Source organism: Buteo buteo, chromosome 30, assembly GCF_964188355.1.
Source record: "Buteo buteo chromosome 30, bButBut1.hap1.1, whole genome shotgun sequence".
Lineage (NCBI taxonomy): Eukaryota > Metazoa > Chordata > Aves > Accipitriformes > Accipitridae > Buteo > Buteo buteo.
The window spans coordinates 3064872-3085657 of NC_134200.1; the positions used below are offsets into that span (position 1 = coordinate 3064872).

At 42.0% G+C, this 20786-nt stretch overlaps 1 protein-coding gene across 1 annotated transcript; it reads right to left on the reverse strand.

The window, feature by feature from the left end:
* Positions 1 to 3004: 3004 nt before the first annotated feature.
* LOC142025820 (poly(A) polymerase gamma-like) lies at positions 3005 to 20564 on the reverse strand. Its single transcript, XM_075018499.1, has 21 exons — positions 20528 to 20564; positions 19795 to 20026; positions 19652 to 19718; positions 18898 to 18979; positions 18698 to 18807; positions 17410 to 17463; positions 16228 to 16339; positions 15450 to 15539; positions 14680 to 14818; positions 14451 to 14523; positions 14245 to 14365; positions 13843 to 13927; positions 13381 to 13434; positions 10862 to 10981; positions 10413 to 10522; positions 7970 to 8091; positions 7708 to 7877; positions 6681 to 6787; positions 6366 to 6604; positions 5409 to 5480; positions 3005 to 3217 (listed from the first exon to the last, which is right to left on the reverse strand). Exons 1-21 carry the CDS (start codon positions 20562 to 20564, stop codon positions 3179 to 3181), a joined length of 2235 nt encoding a protein of 744 aa, XP_074874600.1. The 3' UTR covers positions 3005 to 3178.
* Between the last annotated feature and the right edge of the window lie 222 nt (positions 20565 to 20786).

Here is a 20786-nt window from a genome sequence, read left to right on the forward strand (position 1 = left end):
GAGTCAAAAACCCAACCACACACCTCTCTTACAGGCAAAGCTTCCACTTGGTTTATTTTATTTTTTAGTACATTATAAATGTATTGAACAAAACCTACGCTGGGTTGCTTTACAGACTGTACCAACAGCTGTTATCCTACAGAGCGGAAAAGGTACAGTCGTGGTAAAGACCTGCAAAAACACTCAAAATGAGTGGGGAAAATTAACCTATGCTATACCATCTAGACAAAACCAGAAGTGAATGTAATGACCACTTACAACTCTTGCCAGAAATACTCAGACTTTTGGTTTCGTATCTACTAACCTGAAGCAGGACCAACTTTCCGTTTCCTGACAGTCTAATGCGTGCCTCATTTAGGAGAGCAGAAAATATGTAACTTAAAACAGCTGTTACTTCTTTAGCTTAGTAATCAGAAATCTCTGTTGCATTGCTCACAATGACAGGTTTACGCCCTTCTGCTCAAGTAGTAGCAAAGGCTGTGCATAATAAGATGCACATTCAATATCAAAGCAAGACAGGAAAGACAGCCTGACAAAAATCGGAACAAAGACACTAAAGCAGTGCTGAAAGCATACAGCCAAGCACTGCTACGTCAAGTGATTCACAAAACCTCAGCTTTTCTTCCTTGTGTGCATGCACTTGGCTACGGCGTTTATGACCACGTTCTGTTCTTGCCAAGGGAGCGCACAGGAAAAATGGAGCAGAACTACAACTGCCGGGACAAAATAAATTACAGCATTTTCTAGCTTTAGTTAATGCTGTAGCAAGTAGGTACTTTGTAGGTTATGGCTAGTCAACACGTCCTATTTTAAGGCCACATGTTCAGTTACTCCAAGTTTGCCAGAAACTTTTCTTTGGTGTAAGATTACATATAGTGGGCCTCCAGCTGATTTTCAGGAAAAACACAACAGAAACGACTCAGTCCTTGGTGAGCATGATCATGAGGAACACAGGCTGCTTCAATTAGATTCAAAGAATCTTCAAAACTTTCGTTTAGAAAGTCTTAACTTCTCCATATTTCAGAAACAGGGACATTAAATTTAGCACAGAGGCTATGCTGGTGTCACTCTTGGACTTCCTGCTCGTCCTTTGGAAACATGCACGTATCTGGGCACGTCTTGAACCTTGGAAAAGACTGAACTTACCCATGCTTGCCAGACTTGCTTAGTAGCCAAATTTTGCAGCTTTCTCTCCATTGCACGTACTGCAGAGAGTGAGCTGGATGGTCCCCGCAGCAGGTGGCTGATTGCCAGGCTGCCACACACTAAAACCAAAGCAGGGTAGGTTAGCTCTCCTCTGGTTTCAGGATTCCTGGGATTTTCACTCCATCAGCACAGAATAAAGTAGCACCCGGTTCAAATGCAGAGGAAGCAAAGACGGACTGGGGTGAGAAAGGAAGACGGGCAAGAGTCTGAGGTCAGCCGAACCGAGGAGAGATGAGGTGTGAGTAAGAAACAAGGTTGGGTGAAGACAGCAGGTCATTCAGACAGGGTCTTCCCAGCAAAGAGGAACTGCCCAAGGACAAGCAGTCCCAGTCTGATTTTCTTGATTTCTAGCCCTTTCCTGAAGGCCAGACAGCCGAGAGCTCAACAGGCTGCATCTTCTGCAACAAGGTAAGCATCAGCCCCCAGGCTACCGTTTTGCCAAGAGCCCCCCCAGAAACTACACAAGGTCCAGCAGCCTGGAGCCCCGAGCCCGCGGGCCACGCTCGGAGCTGGGCACCCCAGGGGTAGATGGTGGCTGAAGAAACCCTCAGGCGCAGGGAAGGGGAGGGAGTCCATGCTGACCAGCATGCTAGGAGGCAGCAGGCAGTGCTCAACAGCCCACCCCTCGCCTCCTTCTCGGAAAACACCCCACTGGACTCTGCTTAGTCCAACCTGGCCCCGCAGCACTCGACGAAAGGCAGAGCAACAGCAGAGCCGGCCAGGAAGCAGGGGGCTGTGGCTGGTCCCCCCAACCCCTCTATCACTTGCTCTCTCTAGTTTCTACAGGGACATCCATTGCAACAGCAGAAGTGGAGGCGCCTTCACACGAACCACTTCTTTGCTTAGACCTAACAAGTAAAACCACAGGAGATGAGAATTCCTGCAATGGAACGTCTTGCTCAAAGTTACTAACTGTACACCATTTCAATGCAGAGCTGCTCCTCTTTAAGGAGATTGATCATGCATCCCTCACCCCCTCCAGCTGGACCTCCAAGCCACACACACAGAGCACCCAGCTAAGAAAGCAGACAGAAAACAGCAAAGTTTGCAGGAAGTCTGGTATCAAGGAGCCTCCCTCACCTTCAAGTCCAAGATATTTTCTGGCTCTGGTCATCTTGTGTTCAGCACGATCACAATTAAATACATTCAGTATTGGGTTTAGGGTCTTAGGGGGATGTATTGTGGTAGAAGCAAGAGAAAACAATGCGTTTGTTACTGGGTTTTGTTTTAGCTTAGGCATTTACTTACTTGGGGTTTGTCGATAACCCTGAGGATCTTGCAAAGCTAGCACTGATTGCTTTGCTTTTCAGTAAAAACAAAAATGAGGAAGAAGGCCACATACAGCTTTTCTCTCCTTCAGGTATTCCAGAAAGAACTTGCCCTACTACCAGCTCCATCTGGCAAATGACTAAAAACCTCTGTCCCCAGATGATCAGTGATAAGACACTATGCCAGGAAGTGATGTGATGATGCAATTGGTAACAGCTAAGAAGTGCTTCTTCTAGCACTGACTCTTGCTGACCTACGCTGGACCAGATTCAGACAGGACTGCTAGAGTCAACAGCAGCTGCAAAGTTATAACCGCCTATGTTTCCCAGAGCATATAAAAGCCTGCTGGAAGGATTCACCCTAAAGGACAGGAACCACGCTTGGCAATAATGTCTCTAGCTTGGGTTGTTTCCTTCTGTGCATTGTAGGGAGAGGAGTCTTTATGCACGAGGAACTTGCCTTTCAATCACTTTGACAGAAGACTTGCTCCATAAACAAAGGAAAACATTTCAGTTGAATTGGTGCAGTGTGAACTTTATTTAAAACAGCTGTAATCTAATCTGCATAGTGCTGGGGCAGCATCCAACCTCTGCACTAGCCAGGGAAACTCCAGAACAGCAACATCACTCTGCACGGGGCCAAGCGTTGAGTCAGGGTAGATTAAAGCGTGTCATCTGACCTATGCTGGATCAAGTCCAGGAAACTAGTAACCTGACTTCTTCCTAAACTTCTTCTTAACAGCCTAAGAGTGAGGGGGGATAAAAACAACAACAACAACAACAAAGCACAATTAGAAGATAATTCTGCAAAGCAAGAGTTAAAAAAAAAAATCCATGTAAAGGCATATACTTTGATATCAATTAGCTAGGTTAGTTTGAGACCAGTTGCAGAAATGCATGTGCTGACTAGAGGTTAAGGGCACAACGGCCTTTAACAGTCTTGGAATATTCAAGTGGAAGAATTTGTTTAAAAGCATGGTAATATTACAGGCTTGTAGACCATTACAAAACACTTTTCATAGTTGCTTTGCTGTTTATCTTATCACCTACTCCAGCTTTAATTCCCTCAAATTCAGGATGGAGTTTTATTTACACAGGTGCTGACGTTGTATACCTACTGTAACTAGTACACAGACTTGACAGTATTGAAAGACCATGGTTTTAACACAGGTCACAAAACCAAGGTAACCATTTTATAAACTCAAGGTGTAGCTCTGCTAAAAGCCACTTAAGTAGCATGGGTTCTCTTTCTTCATTTCAACCTGTGAGTAAACCTAAGCCTTGCACTCTTAAGTTTTGGTTTTTTTCGAGGGGAGAAGGAGGAATAAGACCTCTCAAACCCACTAAGGCACATTTTCTAAGAGATGAATTGCACTTGAAGCAAGCTGGAAACCAGAGGTAATAAGGAAAAAAGGTAAGTATACGGTCATGGTCATGCTTCCTCCACAAGTTTGGAACACCAGCAGTAGGGGGAATGCTGGAGAATGAAGACCGTGCAAGATAGCTACATGCCCCTTCGGTCTTGTCACTAGGGTTTGAGGTGGATGCTTAAGATGATCAGAGCTCAGAATTGCTCTTTAAGCCAAGCAACTAATTTTAAAAGAAGTCAGGGGTATCTGTTGTCCGCACAGCAAACTGGGACTTCAGCTGTCAACGCAGTTTGCAAGCTGCACTATTCAGAGGGTGTGAATTCAAAACCTGGAAATACTAGAAGCAGGAAAGCAGTGTTCCTAGTCTCCTCAAATTTACTCTACCATGACATCATCATTTTGTAGAACATACTTGTTGTGGCACTGCCCTGCCCGCCTTACATTTGGTTTACTTGTTTGGGGTTTTTAAGCAGATCCCACGTGCATTAAAAAAAAAAAAAAAGAAAAAATTATTTTTGGAAGACAGTATTTTACAGTACATATGAAAATACTCTGGAAAAACATACAACTTCATTTACAAAAACACCAAGTTATAAAGAAATTACAATAAAGAGATAGCACAACATTTCTTTCATAGGATCAGAATTTCTCCCCACCCCTCAAAAAACCCTCCTGCACTTAACTGGGTAAGCAGTGTTACCGGTTTACAGAACTGGAACTTCAGACTACTACAAGTTGTCATGTAACCACGCAGAACAGCTTTCAGGGATTATCTGAAAACACTCTCTGCATGCCAATTCCTTTCAAGACTCTACCTTGCAGGTGGGTAGCAGTGTCACAACAGCCTTGGCTATTGCAATGTTTAAGTACATCTTCAGCTGTGTGTTCTGAGTTTAGCTTTCCTACCCAGCGACAACAAAAAAGCCCTCAAGTCTCATGCTGGAGCAGTCTCAAGACAAAAATCAGATACAACGGCATGGGACACGTCTATCATCTCCATACCTTGGTAGCATCCTCTGCTGCATTGTCTTCAATACTTCAATTATTTATGGGCCTCCACGGGAGGCAATACTTGTGTAGCACGTGGCCGTGTTAGGCAGGGGACAGCTGCTAGCTGAGGAAGCTGAGCCCCATTGTGATAGCTGCACAGGAGTGTATGTGCCAAACGGGAAAATAGCTTACGAGGAGAACAATAGATGCACATGCACTAGGAAAGCACAAATGAATACAAGCACGTTCATACACACTTGAAACCACAACGTGGTTGCAGTAACTACTTAACCTGTTGACATACATTCTGAATCCAAGTCACAGGGCAGCTTGGTTTTTGTGGCCTTTTCCAAAGCTGTTTCAGCTAGTGACGGTCAAGACTTTTGAAAAGACTAATAGGGATAACTCTGACAAGAATGTATTTGGGAAATGAAGACTGAAAAAAGTTAAGCTAAAAAGCATATTTTTGTTTACATCAATAAACGTGTAGAGTATTGATGTGAGGTAGTCTAGGCACTAGAAGAGTCCATTCAGCTTTTCAGTTAGCTACTGAGTAAAACCCCTTCCCAATTACATTGTCTGTAGATCTGCTGCTGACATCTTCTGGATTGCCACCGCCTTTGAATGCTGAATCCTGGCCAGTTAACTAGAAGAACAGAACACACAGACTCAAAATAATTGCTATACTGAAGTTACCTTCATATTTGAGTACAGCTTCCAGTCAACACATTAAACATATTAGCGGCCATTCTTAAAACAACATTTAGACAACACTACCCTTACCACACAGGAATCTCAAGCCTCGCAAGAAGTCGTACTACCCAAACCTTGAAATCTGTACCTGAAGTATTCATTAGTAGGTAACAGTTCTGCAAGCTGATTCTTTACAAGTGTCAAAATTGAGTTTTTTCTAGTTGTTCTGTGCCTCAAATCAGAGGTCAAGCCACACAAACAGCTGTTTAAGGCGAGTTATGTAGAGCAGGAAAACAAATCAAGCATTAATCAAAAGCTTCCACAAAAACAAGATTTAACAAGCAACTCCACACGCTCATTTCAGCAGTGGACAACCTGTTGAGTAGGCTGCTGACTTCTAAAGCAGCAAAACTATCAAGAGGCATTCAAAAATCATCTGCCAGAACAAGATTAGCTCATACGTCTACATTTATAAGATTCATATCCTCTTCCTTTTGAGATTTGGGGTTTTTTTCTGAATTAAAAACTGCTTCCAGTTCATTGAGCAATCGGTCAGTGCAGTAATATACAAGTACAGTAGTATTTAGAGAGCCTGCCACCAGACCAAAACCAGTCACTAGTGCCAGATCTTGGGGAAAAAAAATTGTTTAATAGCTATACAGTACGTTCAAGACAATTTCTCACACCTACATCCTAGTAAAACTAGCATTATGCTTAAATTTAGACTCTTGAATCCACTGGGGATGCATATATGCATTTCTGCTCAGTTATGTCATTCATTGTACATCAAGAATTAATTCTACTTCAAACCCTCCCTGGCCTAGCCCCCCTTCCTTACCTTTTCTCCGTCTGCTAGTGTTTTGGGCCGTTCTTCTGATGGAGGTGAATGAGGTCCCTCAGTGGTCAGTGAATAAGGTCGTTTAGGTGCAGTGTTCTTAGGATCTGTAATTCGAGTCCCACTTAATTCATGCTGTCCTTGGACAAAACGTGCTCCTGGTTGAGAAACTGTGTTACGTCCTGGAATGGTGCCACCAACTGGAGGTCCCAATGTTCTCATTGCAACTGTAGCCTCCGCTTCTGTAAGAGACACCGCGCTTCTAGAGTTCAGCCATGAAATTAAAGACTGCATTCCACCCACTACGTCAATACATACTTGAATCAGTAACAGGAATGGAGAGTCCCTTAGGCACTGATGGCACAGCTACACGAGGTAGCTTCTCTCTCTTGTTAGCATCGTTAGGTTTCTGGTACACAGCATTTCTGTAAGAGTCAGATGCTAGAGTTATAAAATGCTCGTTTGTAAAATACTATACATTTCCTTTCCAGAAAGCCCATGCAAGACACATGTCTGTCTTCTTAGCTCATTGTCACAGCTCTACCAAACAACAAACTCACAGGCCATCTAGCACGAGATCTTCATTTTGCTGAACTTCAGACCGCAAATTTAAACTTCAGCGTTTTCTTTAGTCAGTCTCTATGTACTTGTACTGTCTTCCAGCTTAGTATATCCAGCACTCTGTACTGCTTTTCATGAATGTATCTGCTCTACCCATACAGGCATCCCATTTTATTTTATTTTTAATGCTACTCCTACAGTACCAAACGGTCTGAACACAGCAGGCATTACACATTTGGTACTCTTGGGCTATTACTCTCAAGATTACATATTCCTCCTGGGCTGAAGTAGCTCATGAACAAGCAGACCTCCCAGGAAGTGACACCCACTTTTACTGCCCGAGTTCTCATACTGCTGCACCAAGGCAGCAGCAGCTCTAGTGTTGCTGTGATCAAGATCAGCACTTCAGTAGAACATCATACTGCTTGGCATTAACCAGACTTTTTGTTAGAAAGAACAAAATTACCTACATAGAAAACACTCCGGCTTCAACTTACACACTAACCCAAGGGGATCTACATTCAAGACCAAATAATTCCTCCGGTATCCACTTCTCCTTTCCTCCTACATGTCTTCATGGATATTAAATTCATTTTTTCAAGGATTTCTTTAACCTGCCTCTCCCCATGTGCCCAAAGGAGATGACAGCTTTGTTCCTGAAGCCATTAGAGCCCTCCACATGCTTATGAACAACACAGATTCAAACAAGAAATCCTAGACCTCATTCACATCGCGAGTCAGTTAAAAAGCAGCTTCTTCACAGCTTTAAGGTTATGGTGCTAACCTTTCTCTCTCGGCTGTAGAGGTGTCCACTTTAGAAATCTTATGTAACAAAGAGGAATTATCTGGTGTTCTGGAGCCCGTGTCTCTGGAACTGTCCAAACAGCTTCCATCTGAAGAAGTCCTTTTGCGCTGAAGCCCACCAGCATTTTGACTAGTACCTGGCATGCTTTGCTGAAACAACACCATCAAAATAATGAAGTCTTCAAGTAATTATTAAAGCAAAAAAAAAAAAAATTGCCAGAAGAGCCCGATTTTTATTATACCTTCTTTCTTTTCTGTAAGGTTTCTGCAGGCAAAAAATGGTGGAGGTGCTTTCTCTTCACGTGAGCTGCCTCGATCTTCATACCTTCCTTTAGCACATTGAGGTAGTTAGCCTGGCTGTAAACTAACAGGAAATGTAGTGTTGTAGCTTAGTGGGAATGTTTGCATTGGGTATTTGTCAAAGTTACACATGGTTTCGTTAGAAACAGCAAGCCTTGAAGTCTGCCCAGCCCAAACAAAGAACAAGAAGTTGTCTCAAGATGAAAGTGACCCCAGATGCCCATTTCACATCCAGTACAGACCAGACACGTAACAGCTATTTTAAGTTCAAACATGCATTTATGTGCTCAGTTACAGCTGTGGTTTGCTAGTCATGCAGCTCACCTCTGAGCTGATTTTAACCTGAAGGAGATCATACTCCTTAACCCTTAGTTGTCTGGTTGAAGATAGATCTAGATGACTTTCTGAATCAACCCAATTGTGCTCAGCTGATGAGAGAACAGACACCTTACTCAAGATTCAGACTAATTTTTTTTATCTGATATTTACAGTGGCGATTGTGCGGTTTTTTCCTAACAGTTCTGTAACATCATACAACTTTTCAGTAATTTAGGTGTTAAAACTCTACCTGTCCAAGACAGACGGGATTTGAAGGACATCTGACTTATCAGAACCACTACAATTTAAACCAGTTCTTCTTACGTGCCAGCAAGCAACCTTTCATGCAACTAAAAAACGCTATACTAGCACAGCAGTTTTTACAGAATTAAGGCACATTTAGAGAAGTTTAACAAGCCTGTCGTGAGCATAGCTGGAAAGTCAGCTTACTAGCATACAGAGTGGGAATCAAAGGAAGGACATGCAACCAAAACAAAAAGGCTTACAACAAGTCTTTCTGCAGGAGATCTAGAAGTGAAATAAAAGCACAAATGTGAACATTCAACCAGCAGGAACAGTTGCTTCAGAGTAAATCCAATAATGTTGTTATGGAAAAGTGAGATAAAGTTCATTTAACAAAAGCCTTCCAAACTGTGAGCCTTATACTCTTGAGCCCATCAACTTTGCCCTCTCAAAATATTCTCTCAAAGTCAAGGCACATGATAAAAGCTTTCTTGCACGTAACTACTGGTCACTCCCACATTTGCCAAAGGATATCACACCTCTCAAGAAATACCTTTTCTGGTCAATCTCTCTGCGTTCAAACCCTGTATCTGAAACATACGATAGGCTGTGCTTCACTAAACTGAGAGCACACAGCTATGCTAATCAAGTCTGTGCACAGAAATACAGGATTCAACATTAGTTCTAGCCTCTCAGCAGTACACAAACCTTGTTGACATGATTTACATTTGCCACAACATTCAAACACAGTGCCACTGGATGTCACGTACAAGACAAGCATCAGTTCGGGTAACAGTGCAAGTCCGAGGAAGTCACCCCACCTGGCCTGAAACTCAGACAAGCGTTTTGATGCCTTTTTTCTGTGCTTTTCTCATATCCCAAAGCATGAGCTAAAAAGAAGGTCCGCTTTTGCTGCATTTACTCATGTTGTCTGAGCAACACAACACACAGCTCACGCTGGTACCATGGAGAAATGTTTGTTTGCACTGATGAAGAGTTTAAAGGAGTCCACTGTTTAGAACTTTTTGTCCAAACGCACCTGTCACTTCAGAAGAGTAACCCGATTTCCTTAGTTTGGCATTATGATAGCAAGGCATGAGCCTCACAGCACACGTGCGCTTCTGAAAGGCACAAGAGCAGTCAGCTTGGGAAGAAGTAAACAGACTGTGGAAAAGACCTATACTTTCAGACGACTGCTCACCCCCAAACCCCTTTATTCTAGCATTATCTAACAACGCTTGCGATATTACTTTATTTCTGCATCTATCAAAAGGAATAAAGTAAGATGAACATGGAGCTTGACGTGCAAGACTGCATGTCGTTACGATGTGACCACTCACTGCCTTTCAAAGTTCTGGGATGGTATCCTACACAAACTGTTATTTTGGAAACAATACTGTCAACAGGCATTCACAACTTAATTTTAGAGCCCGATACAGTTAATTCCCACTTCCAAAGTTCAGCAACTGACAACTGCTTTTGACAAGTGTAGCTACACCCAGTAAAGGGACATCTCTCTCCTGGCTTCACATCTGACTGTCCATTTCAGGAATCGCAGTTCCTTTCTGATCGTTTACTATGATCTGCAGAACTGTTATTTCACATAGGGGATATGGTATATAGGACTGTAGTACACACTTTTGTTTCAAGGTGGACTTACATTGCCAAAGCGTCAAAATAGTATGTTTCTAAGGCTAATCTTCTATGTGTCACGCTCTACAGAAATAGCTAATACCAGAAGGAAGCACAATTCACTTTGCGAAGCAACTTGCACTAGAATAAAAAAATGAAACCCTACGAGACTAGAGCAAAATAGAGGCTTACCTGTATCCTTGAATGACTGTGTAACGCACGTTAAATCAACGTTAACACTTGCTGCATTTTCCACTTTCCTAAACACGATTCCAAGAAACCACATTGACACATATCCACTCCTAAAAAGACACAGTCACAAATCTATCATTTATGCACAGATGCCAGTTATTTGGGTGCTAGTATCTACTCTCAAGAAGGGCTTAAGCAAAACAGTTTAGTTGTACGCAGCAGCTAAAGATGGGAGTCAGCCCATTCTCAAGTTCTCCGAGAACTCCTCCCTCAAGTTCTCCCTTCTTTAAAAAGATCCTACATGCTCAGAACCTTGCCCGTCAGACCTCGTACCTACAAAACAGTAGGTACGTAACTGAGCATCTCTCACAGGTAAGCTGAGGTGAAGGAATATAAACAAGGTACAATACATCGGCCAAACTCCAGTTCAGAAAAGTAATGGAACTCACTGTTTACAAAGTTCTCGGCTGCCAGGGAAAGACTGTGGCTTTACATGTGCAATAGATATAAATTCATTCCTCTCCAAGTTTCCAACCAGCACACGAATTTTAGATTCCACAAGGCCAATCCTGACAAGAACAAGAGACATTTACTCATTTTTGACTGTATCCAGCACAGTAGTTATACGCTTTCTTATAATACAATGCTAATACAAAAATGCTAACCAGTCAGTAAGTAGTAAGATTCATTCAGCTGAGCAGATACTAGATATTTATATCACACACACTGGAGCTGGAGATGTTTCCAGGCACATTGGAGCTTCAAAGTTTCCAAAGACAGAGGCAGTAAGTAAGTTTAACTTGTACTCTTAACAGGTCAGACACAACACTTCAACATATAACCTATGATGAAAATATCAACAAGAAGCAGATTCCCAGCACCTCTGGCTGCATTTTGAAGTGCAGCAAAACTTCTTTTTTACCCCAAAGATCAAGGAGAACAACCCTTTAGAAAAGGCTCAAGCACAACTCTTCCATTACACCTGAGTAAAGATGCTATTCTTCCTGCAGATTGACCTGTGAAAAGAGTTTACCCTCTTCCAGCCAAACTGAAAAATATAGTTCCTTTACTAAACAAACGATCCAGTCAACACAGTCTCATCAGAGACTTACCCAAGAAATGTATCATGACCACAAAGGCTATTCTTTTAAATGAAGTACTGGCATTTTACCCTTCTACCTGAAACACTGCTACCCTTGAAAGCAGTCAGAACTCTCTACGTTCTTCACAAGTATCGTATGTTGATGAACAACAGAGATGTGCCATCTATTCCCAAATCCATTCAAGAGTTGGTGAACTAAACTTGTTCTTATAGCAAACGGAAGCAAGTTTGTCTTCTGCTTTTCATTTTCCCAGATGCAAAACTAAGCCCCGTTTGCTGCCATTTCTGTCACTGCAAAAACGTCAGCTTTTACTGCAGCCAGGACTTTCCTCATCTTTATTGTGAGATACAATAAGCCTTCTTCACTTAAAACATTTCACATTAAAAACTATTTGGCTCTAAGCCCTCTGCCCATAACTCCTTGTTGTATACCTAACTGCGACTGACATCAAGCTGTAGCTGACACGATTTTTAAGTGAACAAATTAACAAGTTCAGGTAAGAGGTATTACCTACTAGAGCTATCTTTAAACAGGAAATAAGATGTCTTTCAGAGGTAGCGCAAGAATTAAATCATTTGCCTTAAAGCGCAAGCCAAACCCTGAAGTATAACCAAGGTGTCCTCAGAACAGGGGTCTGGTACACACAGCGATTTTCCTTGCTTACTTGAGCAAGGCAGGCAAAGCACTCATTTCTTCAGAATAAGAACACCACACACATTACAGTACCTTAATTCCTCACCGTTTCCCCTTATTTCAAGACTCACAATTAGTCAGCCCATTCACGCAGGTTCAACAAGTTATTATTGGCATGTCTCCCTTGAGACAGTGACAAATACCATGTCAGAAGCAGTCATGTTCTCTAACCACAGTTGAAGTGGTTCTCACATTACCTTTCACAAAGTAGATCAGCACTCCTGCAATTTACCTATCCACTACCAAGCATGCTGAGATGATCATTTCCAGCACTAAACACAAGATGCCTGAGCACACTACTAGATTAAAACTTAGTAAACACTATTTATCAGCATTCAGGTACTCTGTGCAGACGGTCAGGTTTCACCCCGATTAAACAGCCTTGTTTCACTTCACTGGAGAAAAGTAGGCTCTGGAACAGGCGGACTACATAACCAGAGCAACTTAGCATTGAGTGCAATCTAGTCCTAAATTAAATATTACATCCAGTAAAAAAGCTATGAAACCAAGTCTTCTAAGGCTCTACAACAGTTGTCCTCAAAGTGTCGGGGGGGGATGTACCCCAGGGGGTGCACAAGACAATCCACTGGGTCCAGGAAGAAAAGTTGAGAACTTCAGTAATGTGTACGTAACTTGTAAAGAAGTAGATCTAGACCGCAACTATGTGTTCAAAAATTACTATTTTTTTTTTGTTTTGCTCACAGGAGTGCACAAAAGTTTGGAGACCACTGGTCTATAAGTCAGTAAAAGATCAAGCTCTCCGGTGTCCACTACACATCTGATGACATCAAGTAATCCCCATTTACTTCAGTCTCTGCAACAAGGAACATCTTCCTAACTGAAGTAGCCTTGGGTAAGTAGTCTCCTTAGACTCCTGGCATCTGCTTCTCGAGATGACACAGAGCATACGCACACTAACCCTCTTTGCTCCTTCTCATCATGACTTAGGTCTTTAGGTTAACTTCTTAAACAGCAAGATAACTTATGCTAACTTCCCTTCACAAGAAAGCTTTTAGTTTTGCTGAGGAACTGTCTACTTAACTCCGTACTGTATTCCATGCCTAGCTGCACAGTCGAGTACTTTATTTTTGTGAACCGTATTAACCAAATGAAGGGCAACACTGAACTGAGCGTCAATGATGTATTGAACCCACACTCAAAGCAAGACTTACCACTCTAAGTGATGCTCTTTAGTAGAGGCACTAGCGGTCAGCACAATATAATGTCTAGAAGAAAAGAAAAAGTAACATCCTAGCTCAGGACTTGATATTCCTTCAAATGAATCCAAAACTGCCTTAAATGTATAGAAAATGACTTCCAGACAAGACACATTATATCCTGCAGGCAGCACAGTATTAACTGAAGAAAAACTGATTACATCCTTCAGAATTGCGTTCTGCTGCCTTCTGAGTATCAGAGCTGATTTTTTTTTAATAAAAACAGTGTCAGTGGCAAAACACAAACAGTTTTTCTATCTTCCCTATACTTATCCTTACCAAAATTCCTATGACTACCTCCAGCTTCTGAAGAACAAACATATCAATGCCATCTCGTATTTCGACTGCAAGCTAAAACTCACTATGCTAACCAGTACGGCAATCATTTCAAGTTCAGGTAACAGACTTCATACATACTTGTATTTCTGAAAGAAGTCCAGTGGTTCAAAGAGCTTTGACCAGTCTGATTTTCCTTGGAGAATCTCATTCGTAACTGCAAGACCTACAATTAAGGTTGAAAACCTTACTACCATTTTGTTTTTAAGACTAGCAGAGCGTGACAGAAACTTTAGAAGAGAGAGGTTTTGAACAGTAATCGACAGATCAAAAAGCAGGAATTCCCTTGACACAATACACGCCTACTACAACAGTTCATTGTAAAACTGGTCCCTTGTTGCCTGCAACAGGTATACTTCCCAGAGAACTCTTCTGCCTAAAAGGGCACAACACCGCACGGAATATAACCAAGTCAGGTAATGTGGTTTCGTATTGCAAGAATTACACCTGTTAAGCAGTTAATAAGCATGGAAAGAGCTTTACCATGTCTGAACTCCTCCACCATTACCGCTCGCGTTGATGTAGATACGTTGTATGTAGAGTTCTGCTGCGGATAGGCTGGGGTGATGATAGGCATTACGTGGTATCGGTCTGATGGGTTCACCTGTGATGTTAAAACAATTGCGCTCGGCACCAGCAGCTTAGCTTAGAAGAAAGTTTAAAGGCTTCCAAATTCCATGTCTACATACCCTAGGGTCCCATACTGGTAAATTAAGACTGCTCTCTTCCTGTTGTTTCAGCAATACAGGTCTTGGCCACTCCCTAAACAAGAAAAGCCAGGAACTGACTGCCCATTTAAAACTCTGCCATGTAATTCAGGGTAGGACTGAACGGTGTTGGTCTAAATCTTATATAAAGAACCAGCTCAGAAAGTGTTACTGCTTTACGCAACTCAAAATAGTCATAAGTAGCTCTTACCATTCTGAAAAAACCAAGAAGAACTTGTTCACCAGAGTAGAAGCCAAAGCGTTTGGGTAGAGTTGACACGTTCTCGCTACTAGCACAGCACAGGAAACCCCACCAAGAAATCCCAGCACGTTGGAGTAAATGCCACGTCCTACAATGCAGACATTGTCGTTAGCCTGTAGTCTTCCCATGCCCAAGTATAGTCCTTCAAATTGACAGCACCACCTTCACAATCTATAGAATACCTAGCACCCTTCGGCCTCCAAGTCAGTTATTTTTGCAGTGCAACGAGGCCAAAACTGTTGGTCCTTACAGCGATGAGAAAAAGAATCGGTACCACACCACTTCCCAAAATACTGCTACTCTGAAATTTGCCTGCACTGCTACAGCTACTGCTTCACTCCAACTTCCCTTAAGAAGAAGGTTCTGCCATTCTTCTAGCACTTGCTCTAGTCACATGCGCAAACGGTATTTTCTTAGTCCTTATCTATCAAGCTTTTATACCCCACTGGGCTTTTTTATCCTTTCTAGTCAGGTTCCTGGTAAGCAATGCAGCACCTTGTCTTGTAGGCACTCCCCTCATCTCCCCACTCTACCCCCATTAAAAAAACCACAGAATCTACCTCACGGACAGTCCTTGAATCTAAACTAAAACACAGGTTTTGAACTAAAACCTGTTATTTAAACAGCTATCCAAAGATGAAGGACTTCTAACGCTATTGTTTTTTCAGCACGAGGTGCCTCTGAAAAGTTTAAAGATCACAAACAATCACATTACTCACGTTTTGCCCACAGTTTAATTGCGCGGAGCGTGAGCCGGAAGTTCTCTTTATTTGGCACTAGGTGCAGTATTTCATCAGTAACTCTGCAGCCTGTAAGAAAAAACAGTTGAAGTACAGCACTTCCTGGTAACAGGTACAAGTCAGTTCTGTGCTATACTGGATCAATAGCTTACAGTTTAGCCTGCAAGTCTATGAAAACAAGTTTGCGTTACTTGCTTTGTATTACCTTAAAAATCAGAGGTTACACATAACCTTACAGACACATAACATAACAAATTAGAGGTTACACATTCAGTAGCACCTCAGGTAACTGGTGCCCTCAACAGCTTTTTCATACTTTAGACTACAGCCAACATTTTTCAATAAGGCCCTTCTACAGGATTCCGAAAGCTAGGTTTCTTTCGACAGCCAGGAACAATTAAACCAGTCAGTGTTAAACAGTGAGCAACTTCGGCTTCAGGTATTTTAAATATCCTTTTTTTTTTTTTAATCAACTACCACACATTCTTCTCTATCAAGTGCTCTACCTATTCATCTGAAGCAGTTTCTGTGGCAAACTGGAACACCACACACACCCCAATCAAAGAAACATGCAACACAGGTCTATCTAAACACACAACTTGAAACAGCTAAATTTAAGCCCGCTCGCCACCTCCTCAGACCTCAAGTATACAGGGGATCAGTTTCTGCACCCTGTACAGAAACTTGGGGTGTGTAACGTGCATTCCATACCAACTTTAGTAACATTTTCTTGTTAAAGATGTGCAAATATGCTTACCATTTAAGCTCCGTATACATCTTATATCCAGGCTTCTGAGACACGAGTTGTCTCTGAGATCAAGATTCTCAGCAACAGTTGGCACAGACAGCCTTGCAAACACGAGATCAATCTTAAGAGGAAAAAAGTGCCAACCGTTAGAATGCCCCGCAGTCTGCAAACAGCACACTGGTGGGGGACAGTTACTCAAGTCTAAAAAGAGTGGTTAACAGTTGTATTTAGAATTATGTGACTATAGATACATCTCCCAAGAGGTTTACTTCCCAGAAGACTCAACGCAATTTCTAGAAGTTCCCAATTTTATTTACAAAGCCTTCACTGCATCACCCCTTTCTTTTTAAGCTAGGGAAAGGAAGAGGGCATTTTAAGTTGGAAAAGATTACTCTAGACTTAGAGTTCCAATTAAAAGGGAACTTAAAATTATTCACAGAATTAAGACTTAAGTTCAGTCACCTCAACTATACTTCAGCAAAGGAGAGAGCATTTCCTTTATGCAGTAAGCCCTTTTGATTCTGAAGTATCTGGATTTTAGTACAGTCTGAGGCAAGAAGATTATCCTGTGAAAGTCTGTACCAGATAAAGGCCACAAAAAGGTCATTGAATAAATCTCTTTGTGATAGTGATACCAAGCAGTAACTCGCTTAGGTACTACAGCAGGCAGGTCTTGATTCATTGCCTAGGATGTATTCAAGATAGCTGGATTCCTGCAACTGACAAACCCAGGCGGGAGTCAAATGAGTACTTTCACTTTCCATTTTCCAGATTGTTTGTCCCACGACCACTTCATTTTGGATTTGCAGCAAAACATTTAGTCTGCTCACATGATTCGTACAGTGAACTACACTGTACACATCCCTCTGTAGATACCTAGCTTGGCAGAGCTAAGAAGACTTAGCAAGGACACCGCCTCTGCTCCCACTCTGCACGATCCTAGGGATAAATGCTATTCAAGCAGGCTACCCTGGTCTACAGCACAGGTCTAGAAAAAGATGTCCCTGATGCTCCCATGCCTGCTAGGCTCCCTAGGGGCTTCTTTTCCTATAAGCTCCCGTTCTACTGCAATGTCTTCTCCTGGGATACGTTGCGGTCCAAAATAGCACAGTCACAGCTCCCTGGAAAAGTTATCCTATTCCAAAGCAAGAAAAAATTTATTCACTTAAAAAAAAATAAACAAATGCTTACCTCAATGCCATCAAACTCAAACTTGACAACTGGTACATATGCATCTTCAACTGCCTGGAAAGGAGAGGATAACTGTGTAAGAAAACATGGTTTGCTACTTTAATGTTTCTCCTGAACTACGATCAAATGCAGAATTTACACTGCTAACTACTCAGTATAAAGACTGAGCTGCTTCCAAACCAAAAGAATTGTTCCTAAGCTGCAAGCAGTACAGCAAGCACTAAGATGGTATAATACTAGCTTTAACAAGTTATTTAGCCAAGAGATTCGGAGGCTGATCACATATTGTAATGAACAAACAGGGCACAATGAGCCATCAGTATCAGAGGTTGTAAGGTACTTAACCTTGGTGGTGAGGAAGAAAAGCAAGAGATTTCTGTAGCTATCTTACTACTGGTTAACATCCAGAGAAATCGAGGAAATTCTGTCCGCATTTGACAGCACGCACTAGCCTCCTGTATTTTTATTTTCTACCATGCCTGAGATGCTGTCAGCTACCTTATGGGACAGTTTTCAATTTTGTAGACCACTCGTCAGAACTGTGCCACAGCCCACTGAGTCTGTCTTCGGTCATCTAAACAAAGGCTCATTAGCTATGCATATGAAGTCTTTCAAAATGTCTGCACAAGGAAGACCAGGCTGAGAGAAACACTTCTCAGGAGTTCGGTTCTATACGCAAGGTACACAACATGTGCACCGGCGGGTCATTTTACAAGGCAGTTTTGTATAGTCACAGCACAGCTCCTATTGACTCTATGCAAAGCTGCCTGTGCGTCTCTTCTACAAAGTCTCAGGCTGAGTAGCCAGAGAAGAACAGGACCAGAGGAGAATGAATTAGAGGTCCTAAAGTACACCCAGAGGAACACCATGGCAAAGGTACTGACAGAAACCTTTCCACATCACATTCAACTTCCTCAGCTCTCAGGCTGCCCCTTCCTCTACCTGCACGCAGTTACCTTCTTGCCAAGCCCCTTGCTACAGCTAAGATGAAAGCAAGGCTCCTAGGGACAACCTTGCTTTTTGATACTATAGCCCACTCATTCCCAAACCATGGGTAGGGGAGAAGTGAACCACAGAGATTCTGATCGGACGTACAGTCATTGGGGAAGGGAACCAAAAGCTTGACTTCCAACACTTTCCTGCTGCGTAGACAGTATTTTACAAGGGACTCAGAAACAAGTCCCTTTTTAATTTTGGTTTGTAAGACAATCACTACCAATAGGAGTCTTTAACAGGAATATTCTTATTGTCGGAGTTGCACAATCTATCAAGGAGAGAGCTTGCTTACTCTCAGCTTTTTTATTTCCTCCTGACGTTGTAGTTTTTCAAAGAACGACTGAAAGAAATCCGATCTTTCTACATGTCTAGGAGCAACACAAGCCACATCTATGTCAGCACCTGCAAAGAGATGCCATTTCTTCTGTTACTCTTGGAAGACACTTTCAAACATTACAACTATGACCAGACAGCAAAAGAGCAAAAGTTTACCTTTAGTGTGTACTCCAAGCCTGTAAGAACCAAACGTAAATATTTTGCCACCAACATTTGCTACTACTGAAGGGGGAAGATTCTGTGGGTAGAAGAGAAAGAGTTTTCTGGAGAACAGAAAGATACACGTTGACCTACATGCAAGTTTAACTAGCATATAAGTTACTTAGAAAGACTACAACAGCCTCCATAAACAATGTCTTCTCCCTCCCATACTGAGCTGTTAGTCTAATAGACTGATACTGTTTTTCTGAAGGGAGTGCTTGCGACTCACAAACAGCAGCAACAAAAAAGGTGAGTAATGTAGCAGTCGCTTCATCAATTTAAACAAATTAAGACCTATTATCAGTCTTCCCTGCAGCAGAGCCGCATAAATTAACACCATCTAAGAGCCATTCCAAAGGCAAGTCTAGAGTAGTAATTTCAAACTAGATTGAGTGCTGTAGGCTGTCTGGGGCAAGTTTACTGCCCAGTTACCGTCTATCTCCCCCCACAATGTCTTGTTTCAGCTTTGTTAACCGCTACAAGTCAACTGATCGAGCCACTTCACAAATTTATTCAGTGCCCCAAGGACTTGAAGGTCTTCATCTGAAGTATCTTTTATACATTATTTCAATGGCTCTTACTACAGATCTCCTTGATACTTAAGAAGGAAGTTAAATGTTGAACTTTAGCATAAATCCTAGTAGTATCGCCTTTGGAAGAAACAAAAAGGCTTCAGCTGTTTTGATAAGAACCTATCAAAAAACCTTACCTTGCTCTCACCGAGTTCTGAAATCCATTCTTTGACCAAGTTATTCAGTCTACCAAGAACGACCAGCCTGTAAAGAAAACTCATGTTAAGTTTGCCCTAAAAAAAACCCCAGGACATTAACAAATTTTACAGTCTTGTTATACCTGTGATTCAGTTCTTCCTCCTCTTCAAATACCCCCAATGCTTTCATCGCTTCAAGCAGCTTCTGAGTATGAATGGAATCTATATCCGTAGGAGGAGCCAAGCTAATTGCAGAAGTAATTCCATAGTGCCTCGGAGGCTGGTTCTGCAGCCTAGGAGTACTGGGGGAGAAAATAAAATACCAAAGACCCCACAAAAGAAAAAAACAAAAACCAACAAAACAACAACCACCACCTTACTGCAAAACACCCTTCCACTTACAGGTTTCCAAATCAGCTTCTGCCCTTTTGCCCAGCATTAACATAAATGAGGGAAAAAAGATCCTGCTTATGGCTTTTAGATAACTTGACCTAACTTAGAAGCCACAACTACTTCTTTAAAAAACACTTGTGGATATAAGAAAAGATCCAAGTTGCTACCATCTGAAGACAGCTTATTTGCATTGCGCTAGACAGTTAGAACTGATCGCCAGAAAATGAAAAGGTTTGAAATCCACGAAGGGTGACACTACGTACAGCACAAGTTTTGGACACATTTCAGTTTCACAGCACTTTCGAGTTAAGGTTATTCCCATCAGCTTCCTGATCACATTAAACAAGACAAGTTAACACTGGCTTCTTTTAGTTCAATGTATTTGCTGTGCTTCTACTGATTCTGAAAGGACATTATAGTTGATTGCAGAGCAAGGACAAAGTGGTCTGTTAAACAGAGTTGTTGCAGTAAATTCAGCATTACCTTGGTTTTGTCCATGGAAGAGGATGAAGGAAAACATCAACCAATCTGCAGCTAATGTTGCTAGCAGAGCCTTGTGCTCTTAACATAGCGTTCCATTTTTATAGCTCAGATGCTTAGCTCTACATACATCTGGTTTAATCTAAATCCAAGAGATGTACGTCAGCATGCAGAGCAGCACAAGTTAAGCTCTGTTTGTAGAAGGTGCTCAAATCTGCTTTAGCTAGCTCACTGCCCAGTTAGGCTGAGCATTACCAGCTGA